Source organism: Coffea eugenioides, chromosome 7, assembly GCF_003713205.1.
Source record: "Coffea eugenioides isolate CCC68of chromosome 7, Ceug_1.0, whole genome shotgun sequence".
NCBI classification, from domain to species: domain Eukaryota; kingdom Viridiplantae; phylum Streptophyta; class Magnoliopsida; order Gentianales; family Rubiaceae; genus Coffea; species Coffea eugenioides.
Window position 1 is genome coordinate 3,884,495 of NC_040041.1, and position 21,519 is coordinate 3,906,013.

The window sequence follows — 21,519 nt, forward strand, 5'->3', positions numbered from 1 at the left end:
TGCAATGGTGGTTAATCTTCTGGATATATTTGAGATGCAATCAGATAAAGTCATAGAAAGCATAAATAAAGCAAAGAGAAGAATTGGTGGTTCTTCTCTTCAAATCTATTAACCATTGGTTCTTTTATGTTTTCCTCTATATTTCCATGTGAGAAACCCTTGGTATGGTGATGGTTACATTTTTTTTTTTCCTTTAAAATAACATTTGAAACTCACATGGGACGATCGAATTTTGATCACCCCTTTGGCTCTTTTTTTCTGTTTACGCTGAAAAGAACATACTTGTATGTAGATTCAAGGTTCGAGACTAAACAATTCTTGTTATGCACTCAATAATTTCAAGGCCAAGTTTGGGGAATGACCATATAGATTTAAAGCGTCAAAGGGTAACTTTCAAGTTTGAACCATACCATTTTATACGTATAACACCGAAAATCACAAAAATCATTTTAGTTAATATTTCATGTTAAAAAAAATGTACTAGTGAAATACAGTCATGTAACTGAACTTTTTTGTTTTTGGAAAAAGAAATATATTAAAAAGGTTAAACAAATACTTTTGAGAAAAAAAAATTGAAGACTTTTTACGCCAAAAGGAAATCCTCATACATGCTTTATAAAAGAAATTAAACTTTTCTATTTGTAACTTTGTTTGAGTTGAAAGCAATATGAAGAAAATTTTGATTCACAAATTCCAATCACCTTTTTATTTTTTCAATCACCTTTTTATCTCACATACATGATACATCACATCACACAAAGTATTACAGTAATTATCTCCGGTAAATCATCCAAATAAACTCATATCCAAACAAATTTATTATCAACAGGAAAGAAAGTTTGGTCGTGGGATACCTATAGTCTTAGTCAATCCTATGCTCTTTAACTGTTTCATCAGCCTCTTAATCAAGAAATCAAATTGCATTTCTCTTCATTTGAACCAATTGGCAACCACCACAAATAAACCCATCTCATCAACTCATGAAATCCTGCTCTAAAACTTCAAAAGCACTAGTGACTGGTGAAAACTGAAATTGGCCATCATTAGTAATCAGTCGAGACTCTAGAGGGTCAAAAACAACTTCGTTAACATCAATTATATATTCCAACACTAAAATATTTCTGTTTGTGGAAGAAGATTGCTCCACTAAATATTTTATTAACTTAAGGGATTTTTTTTCCCTTCTGGTGATGGTGCGGTGGTGCATCATCTCAGAGATTCAGATTGACGGAGTAAAAGATGAGAAACCGTAAAGGGCAGAGAAAACACCTCTTTGCGTCAATTTTCTAGTCAACACCTGTGGTTTCATGGTTTGCCTGTCACATCTTTTGGGAATTTTATACCGTGTGGACCTTCCCCCAGGCCAACTGTCCATATTCTCCATCACCATCTCTCCAATTACCAAGATGATTATTACTAGTATAAATTAGCGCCGCAAGCCTAACTTCAGTAATTCATTAGAGAAAAGAAGTAAAGTTTCTTTTGATACTGTTGGAGATCACTGAGTTTCGATTCCATACTAACGAAAATTTTCGAAAAATAACAATTTGCCATCTTTTTGCCAAACGAATGGACAATAATTCATTGGGGGAGCTACCTCTTCCTGGATTCCGTTTCCATCCTACTGAAGAAGAACTCCTCAGCTTCTACCTTAAAAGAACTGCCTCCGGCAGGAAGATACGTTCCGATGTCATTGGCTTCCTCAATATTTACCAGCATGATCCTTGGGAGCTACCTGGTAATTCTCATGCATGTATTACAATATTCTTTCTTATCTTTTCATTTTGTTTTAAAAAAAAAAAAATTAGGAATGCTCCAAATTTTGTAAGGGACGATTCAGGAGTCGAAACTCATCATCGCCTAACTAGTGTTCCTACTAGCTAGCTGAACTGCAAGTGTTACAATATTCTTTGTTATATACGTTAGCATATTGACATACTTGTTTAGGTCCAAAATTTATTGGATCAGGTCTCTGCGGTGGTGTCACATTTAGCGCTTGTTGCGTGTAGTATTGTTTTTCATTGACATAATAATTGTCTCAAGTTACCAAAAAAAAAGGAGTATTTAATAATTAGTTTTTTGAAAAAAAAATGTGCAGGAATGGCTAAGATAGGAGAGAGGGAATGGTATTTCTTTGTGCACAGGGATAGAAGGCATGGTCATGGGGGAAGGCCTAATAGGACTACCAAAGATGGGTTCTGGAAGGCAACTGGTTCCGACCGTCAAATTCGAAGCTTATCAGACCCTAAGAAAGTTCTGGGGCTGAAAAAGACGCTAGTTTTCTACAAAGGCCGGGCACCACGAGGTTCCAGAACTGATTGGATTATGAACGAGTACAGACTTCCTGATAACCACCATCATTTACCTAAGGTACTACTCATCAAACTCAACTAATTTATGCTAATAGGTCGGACTTAATTAAAGACTACATTTTCCTTCTTTTTTCTGCCGGGTTCTGACTACTGAGCATTCTATCCTTACTATACTTTTAGTAGTATTTTAAATATTGATGATGAGACTTGGAGTGCAAACTTTCTTTTCAAGGGCGTTGGGAAGCAATCATGCATATGTTTTCAATTTCTGATAATTATCTTTTTTGTATTTTTTTTTTTTTTTTGGGTGGGGATCGAAGCTAATGATACTTGTGTGAATGCAGGAGGATGTGGTACTTTGCAAGATTTACAGAAAGGCGACGTCATTGAAGATTCTGGAGCACAGAGCTGCAATGGAAGATATTATATCAAAAACAGTTGACCCAACTTTATCGTCTGCTCAGTCTCAGGAGGGAAAAATCCCAGAAAAAAACTTGGGAGAATCATTCTCACAAAAACAAAGCACGATCAATCTACCAATGACAAAGCAAGAAGATGATGACCTCTCTGTCCCTAATTCATCTGCTAAATTTGGTTGTCTGAATTATAATTGTGACTTGAAGGAGCTACAAGTACTAGATGTGCCCAAGTTTAGCATGGATGCCACTACAGACGCATTTTGGACTCAAATGAGAAGCCCGTGGCTTGACAATTGGAGCCCGAGTGTTTATGCCAACCTTCTAAACTGCTCGCCCCATTGTTGAAAATCCCAAGTTAGTGTGAATTACTACAACTGGAGGATAATTTATGGTAATCTTAGCCTCGCCTCACACAACCCACGAAGCAATGTGTTATGCGTGCACGAATTAGGATTTACGCCCCTTTCCTTCCATTTATCCAACAATGCCAATGCCCTCCCCACGACTACTAAGGGTTCTAGAGGGGCTTAACATTTTGGAGAATGGTGCAGAACGCAGCAATCAGCACCCTGTTTAAAAGTGGGGTCAAATCTTGACACTCTGACATTGGCTAAAGTTGTGACAAAATGAGGAAGCTATCCATAAGCAGAAAGATGTACGTGGGAAGATTGAAAAAAAATAATTGAAAAACGTATGTATGATGTAAACAAACAATAATGATTTGTAGATAATATCTTTTCAATTCCTTGAAAATTCATCAGTTTTTTTGTTTTATCCTAACCTCTTCAATAATGTCTCTTTCACAAATTTTTTTTTTTTTCAAAAAATAGCTCTTTTCAGGAGAGTACTTTACTTTTTTATATTCTGAACTTCAATTCCTTTTGCTTTGAGAATTTGTTGATTTTAAATTCTGATAAACTAGCCAAAGCCTTTAGTTATTGTGCTTGTCCAAATTAACCTAAGGCCTTCACCGAAGTCTCAGGTGCCAACCACCACGAATATGGTATCTAGATGAAAAGCTTGCTTGGTGAAATATCTAGCAATCATAATTTTGACAATTTGGAAGCACCGTGAAGAATAATCTTTTGCTGTAGAGTCTGGGGCTCTCATTTCAATTGTCTAGTCATCTAAGTTGAAATTGGTAAAGACACGCATTAACTTAATAACAAAAGTTTTGTATTTTCAACTTTTCACATGACTATTTTTCTTGCATTTTGCTCCCTTTTGGGGGGTGTTAATGTCAGAGCTTGAAATTTGTTTTCACACCAATAATTGGATCAAGTCTTAAATGCAATTTAGACTTGGAAATGGTAGTTTTGGAGATGGGCTGCATACTTAGCCGCTTTCGTGCGCGCACGCACACACACATACATATGTATATTTATACAAAGACCCAAGAAAAGATCCATCAGTGCTGCGAAGTGTTGCCTCTAGGAGAGGTCTTTTAAACAAACTTTTTGTACCAAACTCGATCGTGATCTTATTTGCCTCATCAATGTATCTTATCTGGTACATATATTTGAACGTGTGCTTTAGGCAAAGCTGATATCTGTAAACTATCATGTGATAGGGTGAAGTTGCCAGAAAGAAACTAGAGTTTTAACTAATAATAAGGGATTTTATAATTTATCACCTGACCACTGGATGATAAAGGAATATATGGTCTCAGTGGAAAAAGTGTAAAAACTCCAAACCATTCTTGTGGTGTGGAAGCCAACTTTCAGCAGACGCACCCATGATTGTGGCTGTTTTTGGCTGTTTGCTACTCAGGCGTGATTTGTTCAATTTATCCACATGCATGAATCTGAATTGTTGAATTTTTTCCCCATGCAAGCTGAGATGAGATTGTGAACCAAAACCAAAAGTGGCTTTTAGCCTAACTCCCAACTTCTTCTTTCTCCTTTGTCGCCCTTCATTTTCTGTCGGCCATAAAAAAAAAAAAGTTTTTGGATACTAATATTTAGTGTTAGTCCATTTATTCCTTCGTTGTCGTTTTCCTTTTGTTAAATAGAACCGCTCTGATCTTCCAAGAATTTCATTAATCTTGGCCTCGTTTTGCTTGAGACTTAGTAGGGCTGCTTATAAGTCAGTCTAAATACTTTCTAGAAATGTAGAAGACGTCTGGGTCCAACTTTTGTTCATCATCCATCTCCTCTATTTTTTTGTTTTTTCGTTTTGGCAATTGTATTACATGTTTTTGTAGATTTATGCTAAGCTTAATTGATTTTATACAGAACTTGTAGGTGCTTTGAAGATAGAAAAACACTTGGGACTACTTTGAAGTGTTTAATATAAACGATGATGATGATAACGGAGCTCTAAAACTAAATTTGGACCTCTGATACCTGTGGACTTGGTACAGATCCATACGTGCTATTTTCTCTGGATAATTTTACATCTGGCAAAATGGAATTCGAAAAAACAAACGAAGCTGCCGCTAGGGACCATGCAGACATTCCTAAATATGTATTTATGTATATATATATATATATATATATATATATATCATAAGTGGGTATTTTTGTGTCACAGGACTTAGGCTCATTTTTGGCAGATACATTTCAAGGTTATGATTTCTGTGTTCACACGACTGACTGGTTCAAAACCCGGTTAACACATGCAAAGTCCAACAAAACCAATCATCTTTTGACTAATTATAGCTACATTTTTTTCTTTTTCATGTTTATCTAATTAAATTTTGATCTGCATCAGTTAAACCAGTAGAACTACTACTAAACCAGCCAGCAGTTAAGTGAGTTGTACTGATTTGGACACACACGCATACACGCACCTGTGTGTGTGTCTATATATATATATATATATATATATATTCCCTCCGTACCACTTTGATAGTCCCGTTTTCTTTTTTCGTCTGTCTCAAATTGTAGTCCACTTTCCAATTGAAAAATGTAATTGTATTTTAATTTTCCTAAAATACCCTTATTCAATGTAAGTTGTTGTTACTATAAACCTACCCCATTTAATGAGAGTTGATTCTTTTTTTACCATCAATTCAAATTCCCATAAAGTTGTACTCTAATTAATGTGAGGGCATTTTAGAAACATAGCTATCTAAATTTATTGTTCCAACAAAGTTAACTACTTTTTCTTAAACTGTGTGAAAAAAGAACTAGGATTATCAAAGTGGGACGAAGGGAGTATATATATATATATGCAAATATTTAGCCACATCAATGAAACATGCTTTCCCAACGTATGTCCTCCTAAGTCAAGTCTTCTTCCTCGTCCATGAAAAGTAGGAAGTTCTTTGCTCTAGCAAACATGGGCATTGGGAAAGCGATCGATCACACGGCGTACAACTCAAAACGATGAATAGACCAAGTCTTCGGGGTTGACAGTTGACTCCCAAGTGATCATAAAATGCTTTTCAATGATTTTTAATTATCAAACACAAAAGTGCTCCCTCCCTTCAACACTGTTGTAATTACATCTCAGTACGTAGGCTAATTATCAGAAGAAAAAAAAAAGTTACATACAATGTAGATTCTAAGGGTCAAGAGTCAAGACGAAACAAAATTTTAAGACTGCTCAATTTTTGTTATGCACTCATTAATTTGAAGCACAATTTGGGGAATGACCATATTTTAAACTGTGGAAGGGTAACTTTCAAGTGTAAACTTAAGGAATTTTATGTGTACAACACCAAAAATAAATTAAAAAAAGGTTAATGTCTTTAGGGTGCATTTGATAAAACTGAAATCTGAAATCTGAAATCTGAAATTTGAATCCATTAAATTATTGAATTGTTAAGTACTAAATCTAATACATTTGGGTGCATATCACATTGTGATAAGTGAATAGCATATCAATTAATTTTGGGAGCAAGTTTTGCCTAGAAAATTCAGTGCCACTTAATTAATTTAGATGTTCAATTTTTTATTATCAAAAGGTCTGAATATATTAAGTTTAAGGTTCCGTTTGATAAAACTGAATCTGAATTCTAAAGCCTGAATTATGATATCTGAATATTGAAACAATTAATTTGCTGAATTTTAAACACTGAAAAGAAATATATAAGTGTCTGAATTTTAATGTTAAACCTATTTATACTATTTGACAAACATTAATAACTGAATACTTAATAAGTTAGATTTGACAATTTTGCCCTTATATTTTTCATCTAAAAAAGAAATAGAACCTGTGATTTAATTAGTTTAAAATAGTTAGGTATAAAAATGACAATACTTATTTTTAAATCAAATTAATATAAAAGATGAAATATATTATATGAGGAGTATAGAGAAGATGTGAAAGTCATTAAAAAGGGAGAAAAGCGAAACAGAAAACCCTTAGATAGAGAATATCATGTTTTTTAATTAGATAAGAATTTTGAACATAATTAACAAGTAAGGTTAGATTTGGTGGATAAGATAAGGTAGTTGAAATAATTCTATTAATTTTTATCAAAATTAAGTATTCAGTTAGGATTTTTGTACTGAAAAAAATACACACAAGCTTAGCACTGCTTAACAAGTTCAATAGATGGATTTTCATTTATCAAACATTCAAAACATCTGAATATCTGAAAAGGTTCAGTTTCAGCACTTTTTATGTTGTCAAAGAGACTCTAAGTGTTGAATTAGGTTATCAAACAGAACCTTAGTTAACGTTTCATGTGAAAAATGTGCTAGAGTATAATAAATATACTTTGTTGATAGTTGTAACTGATTTTTTGTGTGTTATTGAAGTAAAATATATACATGAAAAAAAGAAGCTTAAACGGGTGCTTTAGAAATAAAAACTGATTGTTTGTTTGGGCATAAACCAGAAGGGCATCCCTTTTCGAAAGAAATATATCAAACTTTTTCTGTTTGTAACCTGTTTTGAGTTAAAACAATATGAAGAAACACTAGAAAAATTGAAATTGAAAGAAAATTTTGGACATAAAAAACCATTTTATAGACTCTTCTTAATCAAAAAAAAAATCAAATTATACTTGCACATTTCTTTTAGTTTGATCAAATTCGCATCATCCATTCATGGCAAATAAATCTACCTTATCAACTCGTGAAATCGCACTCTAAAATCCCAAAGGGTCCTCATGATCAGTTGTCAGTCGAGACTCGAGACGGGCTAAAACAACTAACATATCACTCATTCCAACACTAATATTTCTGTTTATGGAAGACGATTCCTCCACTAATTATTAATTAATTAACTTAAGAGATATGGGATTTTTTTTTTGCCCTCTACTGGTGGTGAATCAACCATAGAGATTTAGATTGACGAAGTAAAAGATGAAAATACTTCATTGTCCAGTCAAGACTCAAGACAAGACCTGTCTTTATAGTTTATAGTACTCTTGTCACATCTTTTGCAAATTATAAAACCGTGTGGACCTTCCCCTCACACTGACTTCCAAATTCCCCTATGGTCACTGCTACTATAAATTAGCACCGCCAGCCTTTACTTCATTAATTGATTAGGGAAAAGAAGTTAAATTTCTTTTGATATATAGTCTTGGAGTAAGGTCGGCAGAGTTTTTGAGTCCAGACTTGAGGAAAACATTATAGGCAAATAACATCTTCCTGCTGATTAAGGGAATGGACGATAATTCACTGGGGGAGCTAACTCTTCCCGGGTTCCGTTTCCATCCTACCGAAGAAGAACTTGTCAGCTGCTACCTTAAAAGAATTGCATCCGGCAAGAAATTACGTTCTGATATCATTGGCTTCCTCAACATTTACCATCATGATCCTTGGGAGCTACCGGGTAATTTTCATGCATCTATTACAATTTTCTCGCGTTATACACGAAAACTCTTTTTTTGGTATGGTTTAGGTCCAAAACTTATTGGAACAACTATTGCCATGGAATTGCATTTATTTGGCATATGTTGTGTGTGATTTTGCTTTTCATGGGAATAATTTTCTTGAATTAGCACAAAAGAAAAAACTTTCTTGAAAATATGTGCAGGAATGGCTAAGATGGGGGAGAGAGAATGGTATTTTTTTGTGCATAGGGATAGAAGGCATGGTCATGGGGGCAGGCCCAATAGAACTACTAAAGATGGGTTCTGGAAGGCAACTGGGTCGGACCGTCAAATTAGAAGCACATCTGAGCCCAAGAAAGTTTTGGGTCTGAAGAAGATTCTAGTTTTCTACAAAGGCCGTGCACCACGAGGGTCCAGAACTGATTGGGTCATGAACGAGTTCAGACTTCCTGAACATCCTTTACCTAAGGTACTAAATCATAAACTCAACTAGTTTGCACTAATAGTTGGGTTTTTTTTTAAAAAAAAAAAAATTTATAAGTAAGAGATTTTGAACTTAGGACGTTTCACTTATATTCCCTTTCATGATATCATCCAATTGATTCCTTCCTGTGTTGGGGTTAATTAAAGAGTCAACTGTACTTTTCTTTTTCTTTTGTGCATTTCTTCTTCCTATGGACCTTTTTATTTTCATGATTGGTTCAGTTTCGATGCACTTTAAGTATAGGTGAGACTTGGAGTCCAAATTTTCTATTTCGAAGGAGTAGGGCCTAATGAGCTTTTATTTCTATTTCTATTGGTGAGACTTGGAGTCCAAATTTTTACTTCTATATCTATTCGAAGGAGTAATGCAATTAGCCACAAAGTGGGCCGAGACTTAACTATCATAGATAACTTTTTTAATATCTAATAATTACCGGAGAGGGACATTACCTGGTGAGGTCCCTGGTTTGATGGTCAAACTCTCTCCTCTCTCTCCTCTTTGTAAACCATGGAGTTTTGTATTGAAAAAAAAAAAATATATATATATATAACAATTGCATTTTCATTTTTTTTTTGTGGGGGATTGAAGCTAATGATACTTACCATGTAAATGCAGGAGGATGTGGTACTTTGCAAGATTTACAGAAAGGCAACGTCATTGAAGATCCTGGAACATAAAGCTGCAATGGAAGACATTATATCAAAAACACTTGAACCAAGTTTATCATCTACTCAACCTCAAGAGGGAATCCCAAAGGAAAACTTGGCAAAATCATTAGCACAAAACCAAAGCATGACCAATCTTCCCTTGACAAAACAAGAAGATGATGACCTCTTTGTTCTTAATTCACCTGTTAAATTTGGTTGTCTAAAATACAGTAATGACTCGAAGGAGTTACGAGCACTGGATGTGCCCAAGCTTAGCATGGATGAGACTGCAGATGCGTTTTGGACTCCAATGAGAAGTCCGTGGCTTGAAAATTGCAGCCTGGATGCTTTTGCCAGCCTCCTTAACTGCTAACTCCAGTGCTGAAAATCCAAGTTAATGTCCGCGGAAGACTGTGATTTTCAAGTGAAGGGTAATTAATTGAAATATTAGACTCGAGGTCAGATCAAGCACGACATTTTCTTATAGTTGGGAGTATTTTTAATCACATGTGCTTGTACAAAATTGATAGGTATCAAGAAGTCTGTACAATAATAAATACTTATTCGAAAAAAAATATATATATATAATTTTTGTGTATAGCGGTGAGTAGGGTCGAATCCACAGATATTGGGAAAATATCTGGATTCAAAGTATGGGGGAATTTTGGAGATATTTGGAATTAACCAACTAAATTAGTAAAATTAAAATAACACAAATAAAATAAAATTAAGTCGATAATAGCAAAACTCTAACCAGAGGAATAACTGTTAGACTAAGTTCATAAACTGATCATAGATGCAATGATGAATTCAATTATTTATTGATAAATTAATTCTACCATAAAAGCCAACTCTTCCTTATTTTATCGATAGTCAAGGTACAACCGTGAACTATTTCTCCAAATAGAAAACAACTCTAGGTACGACCATAGAAGTTTAATTTCCCGATTGCATGAAGAATTAGAATAGTTTAATTCTAACCAATCAACACGCTACGAGGGTCTCTTTAAGTTAGATTATTTGTTCCCCTAACACAAATCTAATTATGTCAGTTGCTACCGAGATTAAATCAATCTAATCATTATGTATTAAATCACTTCAATTAACAATCGACTATCAAATCAATTCAAATACCGGGTCTTTGATATTCAAATAACATAATAATCATAAATATTAAAACCAAAGAACGAAATAAATACCAATAAATGAAAGAAATAGTGTAATTAATGCGAGCTCACAATTTGTAGATTCAAGTTTTCAAGCTATCCTCAGGCTAGAAAAAGAATTTAGCGGCGCATCCTCAAAGGAAATCCACAAGAATCCACTGATAATAATTGTGTATAGTTTTTCCTCCCAAAAAGTGAACGAAAGACTCCTATTCTGTTCCAAAGAATCACCCTTGCGAAATTGTTGCTGGCCGAACTCTTAATCACGCAAGTCCGTCTTTTTTTTCTCCCTTTGTTTCCTATTTAACATCAACTACTAATAATAAGACATGTTTCCCAAAATAGAAAAAGGAAACTACTTAAGATGATATTCCAAGTTTCCTAATTCAATACTAAAATTAATAATAAAAATTAAAGTTTTCAAAGTTTTCCTCCAAAAGCTGCCCTGAGTTCGATTTGGACTTGGAAACCGACCCGAACATGCCACCATCAAATTAACTGGAAAATTGCCCATTTTAATCATGTTTTGCTTATTTTCCTACAATTAACATCATTAACCAAATATAAATAGAATCCATCAATTAAAACAATATTTGGCTAAAATCAAGAAAAAAATAATCATAAATTAAATAGCAATTTTGCATCCTATCAACCTCTTTGTTCTTAATTCATCTGTTAAATTTGGTTGTCTAAAACACTGTAATGACTCGAAGGAGTTACAAACACTAGATTTTGCCCAAGTTTAGCATGGATGAGACTGCAGATGCGTTTTGGACTCCAATGAGAAGTCTGTGGCTTGAAAATTGCAGCCCGGATGCTTTTGCCAGCCTCCTTAACTGCTAACTCCAGTGCTGAAAATCCAAGTTACTGTCCGCGGAAGACAGTGATTTACAAGTGAAGGGTAATTAATTGAAATATTAGACTCGAGGTCTGATTAAGCACGGCATTTTCTTATAGTTGGGAGTATTTTTAATCACATGTGCCAATAACAGCATCTGTAATAATCAATTGGAAAATTTTTTAGCCTCATTTGTGGTAGAAAAAAGATGGTCCTCGACTCCTTGTAATCTAATATGAGTGGCAGATCAACTTATTTTCCTTATCTTAAAAAAGAGACATTAAGGAACGTATATACATTTTCGAGAGGTAATGTAACTTGGGTTCTTTTCTTTCTTTTTTTTTCCCTTTTTTCTATAGAAGCAAAAAAGGGGTTAATTACACTTTGCCCTCCTAAACTTTGGTAGTCATTACACTTTATCCTTCTCAACTTTAAAAATATACAGTTTACCCCCATAAAGACTAGTCAAAGCTAGAAATGCCAAAAAAAAGTACAATAACATTATTATCCTTTTATTTATGACGCTATCTGTAACTTATTATTATTTTCTTTTATTGCTAGAAAATGAAAAAGTTATATTCAGTTTATTATCCTTAAAATTTTTTCTATTGGATTAATATTTACTTTTACATATGTTCGGTTCAATTTATAAATAACACAATAATTAACAGTAAATATAATTAGCAATTTTTTGAAAAATGGTAATATTAAACTTGTTATTTTTTATTATTGTAGTTTACATAGACTTTTAGAATGATATTATTGTCATTTTTTTTTTGTCAAATTAGTCAAATGTCAAAGACTTAACAACCAAAATTGTTGAAAAGCACTGGTATGCCTTATTTTTTAAATTTAGAGGAGAAAAATAGAAATTAAATAAAACTTCAATTCTTTTTGGACAGAAAAGGCAATAATGTTAAATTATAAATAATTTCAACAACGAAAGAGCTATGTTGTCATAACACTCAGGAACAATACTAAAGGTCTCTGATTTTCTTTTGCTTAAGACGTAGGAACTAATTTATTAGGGCCTGAGTCTAGAGAAATAGGTTGGGTTCGAACTCGAAAATTTACAATGCAGGGCGAAAACTGGATTTCTTGTTATCCATGTAACCTTTATTCTGGTCTGGTGTATACTTCTTCCCTGTTTGTTCATGATTTCTTGTTATCTTTAGTAAAATTTATCCCCATTATGGCGTTACGTACGTTGTAATTTTATAACTTGTCACTTGCAAACCTCTGACGCAAGGCAAGCCTTTTGCCTTGTCATATTTTTTCAAGTGGGCAAAAAGTTTAAAAGCATCGGTAAGGAAAAAAAAAAAAAAAAAAGAGAAGGGAAAATACGAAGCAAGAAATTCAATAAACAAAAGTTTATTAGGGTTTTATTATTAATATACTGATTCTGTAGAATTAGACATGGAAGCCATGAGAAGGGTCACCTCAAAGGGGTGAACCAAATTTTTATGATGCCAATTTATTTAAATAAAAGACCAACATAGGCCTAATTAGGAGCCAAAAGGCCTTTGGCTGGCGCAGTCCAAATTGTCGCCATAGCTCACTCCCAGTATGTCGCAGTATCTCTTATAGAAACCAATTCTGTCGTTCATCTGTGGGTTGGAGCCTTTTCCGCATTCAATTCCACCATTGATGATGTTGGTAACGACACCGTATCCTGGGCGGCGACCAGCCGCATTATCAGCTTGGGACGGTGTCCATCTGCCGGTCATCACGTCGTGGCAAGAAGGCTTTGGGGACTGGGGCGTCATCCAAAACCAAAATGCAGTCTTGAAAGAAATGGTTGGGTCAGTTGCGACTAAATCTGGGTTGTGTAGGAGATCAGATCCTATGGCTCTCCCTGCTGGACCATAGTTGTAGTTGCTACAATGTTGAATCAAGTATCAATCAGTAAAAGAAATTCAATTAAGAAGAAGCTAATTTAACGTTTCTTCTCAAGAATCTTGGATAGACTGGGATTTTGTTTACTTACTAGGAGATTTGAATTGGTCCTCTGCCGTAGTATTTTTTCCCAGGAGCACAGGGCCACTGTTGGTTGGCGACACAATAATCTGGAGGATTACCTTGTTCTTGCTTGAAGCAATATCCCCATGCATAAGGACCATCTGGGGCAGTTGCCCATCCGCCTGTGTCAAATCAACAAATGATGATGCCCGTTAGTATCACACTCTTTCTCCTCATTCCCATTTTCTTTCTTTCCTTTTTTTTTTTTTATTACTCCTATCATCATTTTTCCCTCTAGCCTCATAGTTGTTTGACAACTTGACTTCGTCCTTACAGTCTTGACCATTTCAGTAGGTACGTAAATTAAACAACAATGGAATCATCATGTTATCGATCGTTATGGGAAGATAACAAAATAAGGGCCACTAAGGATTAAGACAAGGTAGTTTTGATTTTGTACCTGTTGTTTCATGAGAAGTTTGAGCCAAGAAGGCCGCTATTTCTCTTTTACGAGTAGTAGTATCACCAGTTGTTCCAAAAGCCCCAAAGGACCTGGCAGCAGCTATGAAAGCTTCGTAGGTGTAGAAACCGTGAGCAGGACAGTTTGCATCATTTCGATGCTTTAGCATTTGCTCGAAAAGGGGTTTTGTTATAATAGAACCGACATCTTGTGCAAAGACCCCTACGAGGGACAGAAAAGAGCACAAAACCACTACCCAGAACCTCATTTTTTTTTTCCTCTCTTTCAAACACTGATCAAGTTTCTGTGCATTGTCGAAGGAAGAGTGCAGGCTATATATAGTGTGTAGAGTGATAAGGTTGGAGACTTTTCCACTCGTTTCTTTCGAGGAAAATCAACGTTTTTTTTTTTGGATAAAACGGCGAAACGAGAAAATCAACGTTTGACTACTGCTAGGCACTCCTAAATACTCCCTCCGTCCCGTTTTGTTAGTCTTGGTTTTTTTTTCACACAGATTAAGAAAGTGTAATTAATTTGGTTGGAAACATAAATTTAGATTAATAATTTCCTAAACTACCCTTATGCTAAGATAAACTTTTCATTTATCTATGCATTGGAAAAGCTCAATGTATTCAATGTAGTGGGTTAGTATTTAATAACAATGTATTAATAACAAGATATTTAATAAGGGTATTTTAGACAATTTGAAAGATTACTACATTTCTTAATGGGAAAGTGGACTACAATTTGGGACAGACGAAAAAGGAAAACAAGACTATCAAAGTGGGACGGAGGGAGTATTCAAACAGTGACCGCTTAAGGAGTCATACTTCATTGTCATGGTAAAACGTACCTTAATATATATATATATATATATATATATATATATATATAGCTAAATCCTAAAGCAGCGGAGGAGGTAGAAAAAATTTTCAATGGGGCCAAAAATAACACTAGTATTTCTTACGAGTTATTTTGTTTATTTAAAAAAAAAAGGGAAATGCCAATATTCATGCAATTAGTAACATTAATGCATTTATTTTGTGAACAACGTAAAAAAAAAAAAAAACTCAGCTGAATTTACTCGCGTAATTACCATTTTTCTTGAAAAAGAATAAAAAGTCATTTAAAATTATTCACAACGGATTTTCATGTTCTGATAACCATTTATAATCTTTCATTTTCCACTCCATATATTTTTGTCAATATAAATAACTAAGCTATCATTTATTCAAGATTCTAAAATGAATGAGTGATATATTATGCCACCTAATTCCTAGGGAATTAAATGACTAATAAATATAACAAACGAGTCATAAATTATACTAGCAACTTCCGAGGGAACTAAATGGCTAGACTCTTAGTGTTAGAAAGTTTTGGGTTATTTATTGCCCATTTTCATTAAATTACAAAACTGGTAGTGTTGTGTATATTTTACTTCTTAATATTTTAGTGGGGGCATGAAATTTTTTCAAATTACATGATGGGTAATAGGGGAAATTTGGCATCACTAATTGGAAAAATATTGATGGAGGCTTGTGCTCCCAGTGCCCTCTCCCCCCTTGCATCCGCCACCATCCGAAAGGACAAATAGAGGTAAAAACACTTGTACCATTTTTTATTATTTATATCGTTGGGATGTTAAATGCTCACGGAAGTGTCAAAAAATTCAAAGGTGAAAGTACCTAAAATATAGGGATAAAGAAATAAGATAACAATGAATTTGAAAATTTTAGTGGTTAAAAGTAGTTTATAACCTTCAAAAATCACAGCTTCCCGCAACATTTCTATTTTCCCTTGACATATATGACTTGTAAGTAACCATCGTCACCTTGAACAAGATACATACTATCGATTGATCTAAACAAGCATCAGTTTTACAGGAAGGAAAAAATTGAACGTCTGACATCATCATGCGTTGGATACTTATCATTATTTTTTCAATATTTACCATTCCAATTAACTGCTGGGGACTGAACTGAAGTACCAGTTTTGTATTCAAGTAAAAATGGAGATTTGCCTAATATTTTGACTATATGGAATGAGGTTGAGTGCAGGAGGTCGTATCCATGGACTTGCGTTGGGCAAGACTGGGTCACTGGGAGAGGATTGCGGGAGGAGATTAGATCATTGGGCTGCTAAATATACAAGGAACATAACGGTATGCGCAGCCCTTTATCTTCATCACTTTTGACTATTGAGCGCTGTATTTGTTTTGCAAGTTACACGTATAATATATATAGTAGTTTATCAAGTAAACCGACGTCTAGATGCGGCATCCCAATTGTCAAATCAAATCATCATATCTGATTTCAAAGCTTCGCGAGGCTGCTGTTAGCTACGCGTCGAATTAGAAAAAGTGTCTTACCATTTGAATGGTGCGTTGGCAACCAATTAATCTGCTGGGTGGAAGGGGGGGGGGGGGGGGGGGGGGCGTGAAATACTGGAATGTAGATAAGCAAGCCGCCACAAGGGAGTGGCTCAATTGAATCGGAGGAACCTGACGGAGATTAATTATCATCAGATCAGACGGATGCATCGCGTATCGGTATGAATTTAGAATAAATTTTATATAGAGGCACGTTGATGAGAGGTAAAGTTTGAACTATTGACCTCCCATTCCATAATTAATGTGGTGATCAGTACCTTTAGAAGGAGTTGGTTGCCATGAGGGGGCCGTTAATGTCATTTTCTCCATTTTGCAACGCATGTGCCTAGTTATCTTATCTGCCATCAAAGTGTCATTAATTTGCTGATTAAGATTTGATAGGATACTTGGAAGTTTAGACCGGTAAAGATCATCATGGGTTGTTTTTTGACTGTCATCTGATGGGTTCGGCAACTGTATAAGCAGAGCAGCAGAAAGATCGCCATCATCACATATATATTAGTGTCATCTGATGGGTTAAGTAAGAAACGTCTAAACTACTTTGTGTTGAAGTGTTGGTTTTGGTTAAAAGAACTATATATGGAGGCCTGAACCTAGACTAGACATTGTGGTAGAATTCTTCTGCATCGAGTTGCAGTTGCAATAAGCCATAAAGGGCTTAGATACATACACAAGCTACTTATATTATATTATTTTCACCAAAAAAAAGCTACTTATATTATACGGCAGGTTCAAACTGATCTTTAGTTGCTAGAGCTTTCAACTTTTCATTCATCAGAGAGTGGAAAGTGAGATGAACTTGCAAACTCTTTCCCGGGGCGGCTTCCAAGTTCTTCGACGCCCTAAATACGCGGTTAATGGACCATCAAGGAAAACGGTGCGCTAGCTAGTGCCGGACTGGCAATGGAATTTTGTATTTGGACCAATTCAAACAACTGATTCCGACAAGTTGATGGACTCACTCACTCACTGATGTAGCTGCTATCCATACAACTCAGTTTCGAAATTATAAAATGAGTTGATAGGAACCGTTATGACTTAACCTGCACTCCTAATCACAACATATTAAAGGGAATCTTCCACAAATTATTAAAGTGAAGTTGATCAGCTCCGCCATGATGAATTAGACGAATGCCGAGTTGGAATCCTGTTCAATTCCAACCTGCTTTAAATCAAAATCCCATCCAGCCTGTAAGAAGGATACAAAAGATGTTGGTTTATACCGGGTTAGATTGTAGCTTGGTCCAAATACTACGACTATAACAAGCTTGAAAGCAGGAGGTTGTGCTGTACGTTCATTTACTCGACTCTTGCTTGGAGAAGAGGGCAGCAGGATTTACGGGGTAGGCAACTATTGAAAAATATGTACCGTGGGTTATTGAAAAAATATTTAAAGCAATGATACAGCTATTCTGCTCCCATAGGCACATAGGGTTGAATATATATCTGGCATACATACAATTGAAAGACAAATAAAAAAAAAAAAAAAGATAATAGGTTAGCCTCATCATCATGGTAAAAACTGGAATTGTGTCCGCATATTACAAGTGATGAGTATGTATAATTAAAAATTTTTGTTGGTATTTCGTACGTTTCATAAATATTCTGAACAAATGTTCGTAGCTTTGAAAAATCGTATAAAACAAGTCATAAACTTTTGAGGTTTTATACATCGTGTAATGGTGCATATCATAGCTTTCATTAAGTTGCACATATACAACTAATAATATGATAAAATTTTAAACAATCTAATGTCTAGTATAAAAAAAAAAATAAGAGTAAGAAATTAGTATTAATGGACAAAGTTGTAGAAAATTAATTCATATTTTTTGTTTCACACTTTCAAATATATTCGTACTATTTACATACAAGTATACAGACATATAAGTTTACCGAACTCGTATTTAGTAACTAAATGCATAGAAATACTCAGTATTTAATTTACCTTGACTATGTCTAACATACCATAGGTTATTGTACATTTTTTATTCGAAAAAGAGGACACTCTCAGCATTTGAATTGGTCAATTGGACCAAGGGTTTTAGTGCGCTACACTTTGATGTTAGCTTAGTGCTAGTTTACTTAGTCATTAGTGGTGGAATTCTTTTCACTAGAAGATCTTTTTTTTTTTTTTTTTTTCAACAAACGGCACTAGAAGATCTCAACAAGTGAGATTTGTCACGGTACGATGGATTGAGTGATTCATGGATGGAAGGGAAGGTAAATAAGAGATTCTGAATTTGAATTCTGTCACTCACACTTTAAATTGTTGCTGATTATAACAGGCCCATGACTTTAAATAATTGTAGCCTTGTGTGGAGTCAGAGCAGATCCTACTTAGTAGTGGGCTTGGGTTTTGTGTTACAAAAGAGGACTGACTGCAAGCAGGTCATTAGTTGAGGCAGTCTACCGTGGAACAGACCATGCCCCAGTAATTTTCTTAAAACAAGATTTGGCCCATGGGGGATGGCCTATTTCTACGGCTTGAAGACCACAAGAATTTATCATGCTGTTGCAATCACCTGAAGCTTTTTTCATTTTGTATTTCTGATTTTTAAGCCTATCAATTCACTGGGATGGAAGCCAGAACAATTGAAATCAACAGAGAAACACACACAAAACAAAAATGAAAATGTTGGACCAAGATTTTAAGGATCCATGTATAGAAATTGACCGAAAAAGAATCATTAATTTGTTGATTATTGTTACTTGTGAAATTTTCTGCTTCAACTTGGTGGATACAACAAATATGCATATAAGAACTCATTCCAGACATCAGGAACTCCAGGAAGGCACCAATGCGTACAATCAGTATGGTAATTAGGTGTTGTTAATTGCTCGTGAGTTAGTTGATCCCAGAATTTTCTATGCATTGATGGATGTGCATCTTTTCTATATTCAGAAAGTTGTGTGATGTTCAGCATCTGTGCATTGAAACCTTGGCTGCTCAACTTGTTGATGTATTTTTCCACTAACCGCATCATGTTTGGATCAGAATCCATGCTCCAGTACCCTTCTTCATAGATAGGCTCTGTCTCGTAAAAGCATTTGTGCTTCTTAGGTTTTCCCCATTCTTCAGCCCTGTCATGCATAATGCCTCTTCAAGAAAATTCCCTTTCAAGTTAAGCAAGGATATCTTTTTCCTTGTAATCATAACAAATCAAAAAGAACCTACCCCAGATAAAAAGCAAAAAAGCTCAAATAGAACAGAAAAAGAAAGCGGCAAAGAAAAAGAGCAAAGTCGAATAAATTAACTTCAAAATTAGGACTAATTATACGTATTAGCATGCCTGTTATGAGTGGGGGATGAGCTAACAAAGAAGACTCTGGTCTTAGAACGATTGACGTGATTATCTAGCCACTCAAACCATGTTGTAAGAGCCATTTCATACGCCTTTAGCATCTCTACATCCTCGTAAATTCGATCAGCATCAACATTTTCGAATGATCCCCATCTGATAAAGTCAGAAGCAATGGACTTTTTATATATGATGATTAAAAATTGGTCTCCAATCAATGAGTTTGATTCAGAGCTGGAGATGTATGTACTCACAAGATTTTTAGTTTGAGCTGTCTCCACCAAATATAGGAGTTAAATACGAGAACATCTGCGTCATTCCAGTTTCTGGCATGCTTTTCAATTGACTGCCCTCTTATAATCCTCTCAGACACACGGTGGTTTGTTGGATCATCACAATTTGATTCCAACAACATTGGCTCCCAATAGAAGTCAATTGAAACATTGTACTCCTTTAACATATACATGAACAAATAACAGACGTCAACACAAACTGTCTGAAAAAGATGGGAAATGCTATAAATGACGTGATATTATTATCGTGTTTGGAGACAAAATTCTTATAAGTAGTAACCGTCATAAATACTTAAAGAAAGTTAATATTAATTTGTGTTTTGGTTAATAGGATTAATGCACAATATTACATTGTGGTTCAACATTCAATAGTTTTCTCTCTTTTTTTTTTTCCTTTCATTTCTTCATGCCAAATAAAATCATGTTTGAATCCAAATTGAATCAACGAATGCTGGACTCAGAACGTGACTTACCAAGGCTTTGAAAGCAATTAGGGAGCCATTGTAGTGAAGTGTTTTTGGTCTGTCAGGGATGGAAGACTCAATTAAACAGACCATTGACATCCATTGATTCCTATTTAGTGAATCTCCAACATACACAACCCTCTTATCCCTTAGCTTCTCCAACAAATCAATGGCGTCAAACCTTAATTAATTCAAAACAAAGAAACACCATCATTTTTATCCAGATCTTCAGGACAGTCAAGAAAATTTGAAAGGGAACAGGAGAGCACAGTACCTGGGGAGATCACAATGATGTGGTTGCCATCTCCAATACTGATAGTTGAGGTTCTTTCTCCCGTACATTTCACAAGCCAATTCTTCATTCATCAAAGAACATTGTCGGCCTTTGTACAGAGGGTAAGATTTGTTATCAAAAACCCATCTACCTGAAAACAAATCACAGCTTGAGAATGCGGTTTGACCAGTTGTATCACTAGTAATCTCATTTATCATATCCTTCTTCTGATCATATACTTCAGTACTTCTACTACTACGACTACTACTACTAGTCCTGCTGATTTCCCTGGAAACGTACGCAGCCATGAGTAGAAAGAACATGGCGACTACAAAAGCAATCTGCAAGTGAAGAAAATTGAATTTCATCCCCAAGCTACTGGCAGCAATAAATTGCTTTCTGGTTTCTTTCATTTTTTTGTGCAGCTGTCTCGGTGCTGAGACTGTCAATGCTACAATCTCGGGTTTCTGACTGCTGCAGCTATGGTAGTGGTCCTCCCGGATATGGTCTCAAGTTGGTCTTCGAGTAATAAAGGGTCGTCTCCATTGCTTGACGATTGACTACTTGATATCATGTTGCTTATACTCTTGTGGAATGCAAATCATGAAGTCTTTGGGGGTAGCTTAGGACGAATCAAAATATTTTTTATTCGAAAATTTGATTGAAAGCTAAGCAAATCCGAAGCCAGCTAGATTATCCACGTACTATAGTGTAGTGTCTTACCGGTAGTTTGGATTGGTTTAGGAAAACTGAGAGCGGATTTCTTCTCATGGTCAATGCA

General features: G+C 35.1%; 4 protein-coding genes across 5 annotated transcripts; 2 read left to right on the top strand and 2 right to left on the bottom strand.

The window, feature by feature from the left end:
* The first annotated feature begins 1,457 nt into the window (after positions 1 to 1,457).
* Positions 1,458 to 3,387, top strand: LOC113778163 (NAC domain-containing protein 22-like). The gene is made up of 3 exons (XM_027323460.1): positions 1,458 to 1,738; positions 2,099 to 2,370; positions 2,657 to 3,387. The coding sequence occupies exons 1-3, from the start codon at positions 1,570 to 1,572 to the stop codon at positions 3,074 to 3,076; spliced, it is 861 nt and encodes a 286-aa protein (XP_027179261.1). The 5' UTR covers positions 1,458 to 1,569; the 3' UTR covers positions 3,077 to 3,387.
* Positions 3,388 to 8,163: 4,776 nt separating this feature from the next.
* On the top strand, positions 8,164 to 10,175 carry LOC113778122 (NAC domain-containing protein 22-like). The gene is made up of 3 exons (XM_027323402.1): positions 8,164 to 8,464; positions 8,669 to 8,934; positions 9,565 to 10,175. Exons 1-3 carry the CDS (start codon positions 8,296 to 8,298, stop codon positions 9,967 to 9,969), a joined length of 840 nt encoding a protein of 279 aa, XP_027179203.1. The 5' UTR covers positions 8,164 to 8,295; the 3' UTR covers positions 9,970 to 10,175.
* Positions 10,176 to 12,955: 2,780 nt separating this feature from the next.
* On the bottom strand, positions 12,956 to 14,319 carry LOC113777898 (basic endochitinase-like). The gene is made up of 3 exons (XM_027323128.1): positions 14,020 to 14,319; positions 13,588 to 13,741; positions 12,956 to 13,478 (listed from the first exon to the last, which is right to left on the bottom strand). Exons 1-3 carry the CDS (start codon positions 14,285 to 14,287, stop codon positions 13,106 to 13,108), a joined length of 795 nt encoding a protein of 264 aa, XP_027178929.1. The 5' UTR covers positions 14,288 to 14,319; the 3' UTR covers positions 12,956 to 13,105.
* A 4,770-nt stretch (positions 14,320 to 19,089) lies between these two features.
* Positions 19,090 to 21,519, bottom strand: LOC113778283 (protein trichome birefringence-like 34). Of its 2 annotated transcripts, XM_027323634.1 has the most exons (6): positions 21,462 to 21,519; positions 20,739 to 20,889; positions 20,474 to 20,645; positions 19,962 to 20,158; positions 19,699 to 19,863; positions 19,090 to 19,489 (listed from the first exon to the last, which is right to left on the bottom strand). In XM_027323634.1, the coding sequence occupies exons 2-6, from the start codon at positions 20,828 to 20,830 to the stop codon at positions 19,135 to 19,137; spliced, it is 981 nt and encodes a 326-aa protein (XP_027179435.1). In that variant the 5' UTR covers positions 20,831 to 20,889; positions 21,462 to 21,519; the 3' UTR covers positions 19,090 to 19,134. The 2 variants fall into 2 exon arrangements, with proteins under 2 accessions (XP_027179435.1, XP_027179434.1); XM_027323633.1 differs by having other exon boundaries at positions 20,739 to 21,517.

Excerpts from the sequence above, each read along its gene's own strand:
- LOC113777898 (XM_027323128.1), bottom strand. The coding sequence starts at position 14,287 with ATGAGGTTCTGGGTAGTGGTTTTGTGCTCTTTTCTGTCCCTCGTAGGG. Across the intron at positions 13,742-14,019 it reads AACTTCTCATGAAACAACAG|GCGGATGGGCAACTGCCCCA; the intron begins GTACAAAATCAA and ends GATTTGACACAG. Across the intron at positions 13,479-13,587 it reads GGACCAATTCAAATCTCCTA|CAACTACAACTATGGTCCAG; the intron begins GTAAGTAAACAA and ends TCAACATTGTAG.
- LOC113778163 (XM_027323460.1), top strand. The coding sequence starts at position 1,570 with ATGGACAATAATTCATTGGGGGAGCTACCTCTTCCTGGATTCCGTTTC. Across the intron at positions 1,739-2,098 it reads TGATCCTTGGGAGCTACCTG|GAATGGCTAAGATAGGAGAG; the intron begins GTAATTCTCATG and ends AAAAATGTGCAG. Across the intron at positions 2,371-2,656 it reads ACCACCATCATTTACCTAAG|GAGGATGTGGTACTTTGCAA; the intron begins GTACTACTCATC and ends GTGTGAATGCAG.
- LOC113778122 (XM_027323402.1), top strand. The coding sequence starts at position 8,296 with ATGGACGATAATTCACTGGGGGAGCTAACTCTTCCCGGGTTCCGTTTC. Across the intron at positions 8,465-8,668 it reads TGATCCTTGGGAGCTACCGG|GAATGGCTAAGATGGGGGAG; the intron begins GTAATTTTCATG and ends AAATATGTGCAG. Across the intron at positions 8,935-9,564 it reads CTGAACATCCTTTACCTAAG|GAGGATGTGGTACTTTGCAA; the intron begins GTACTAAATCAT and ends ATGTAAATGCAG.
- LOC113778283 (XM_027323633.1), bottom strand. The coding sequence starts at position 21,151 with ATGAAAGAAACCAGAAAGCAATTTATTGCTGCCAGTAGCTTGGGGATG. Across the intron at positions 20,646-20,738 it reads CATCATTGTGATCTCCCCAG|GTTTGACGCCATTGATTTGT; the intron begins GTACTGTGCTCT and ends GAATTAATTAAG. Across the intron at positions 19,490-19,698 it reads TCATCCCCCACTCATAACAG|GGCTGAAGAATGGGGAAAAC; the intron begins GCATGCTAATAC and ends TATGCATGACAG.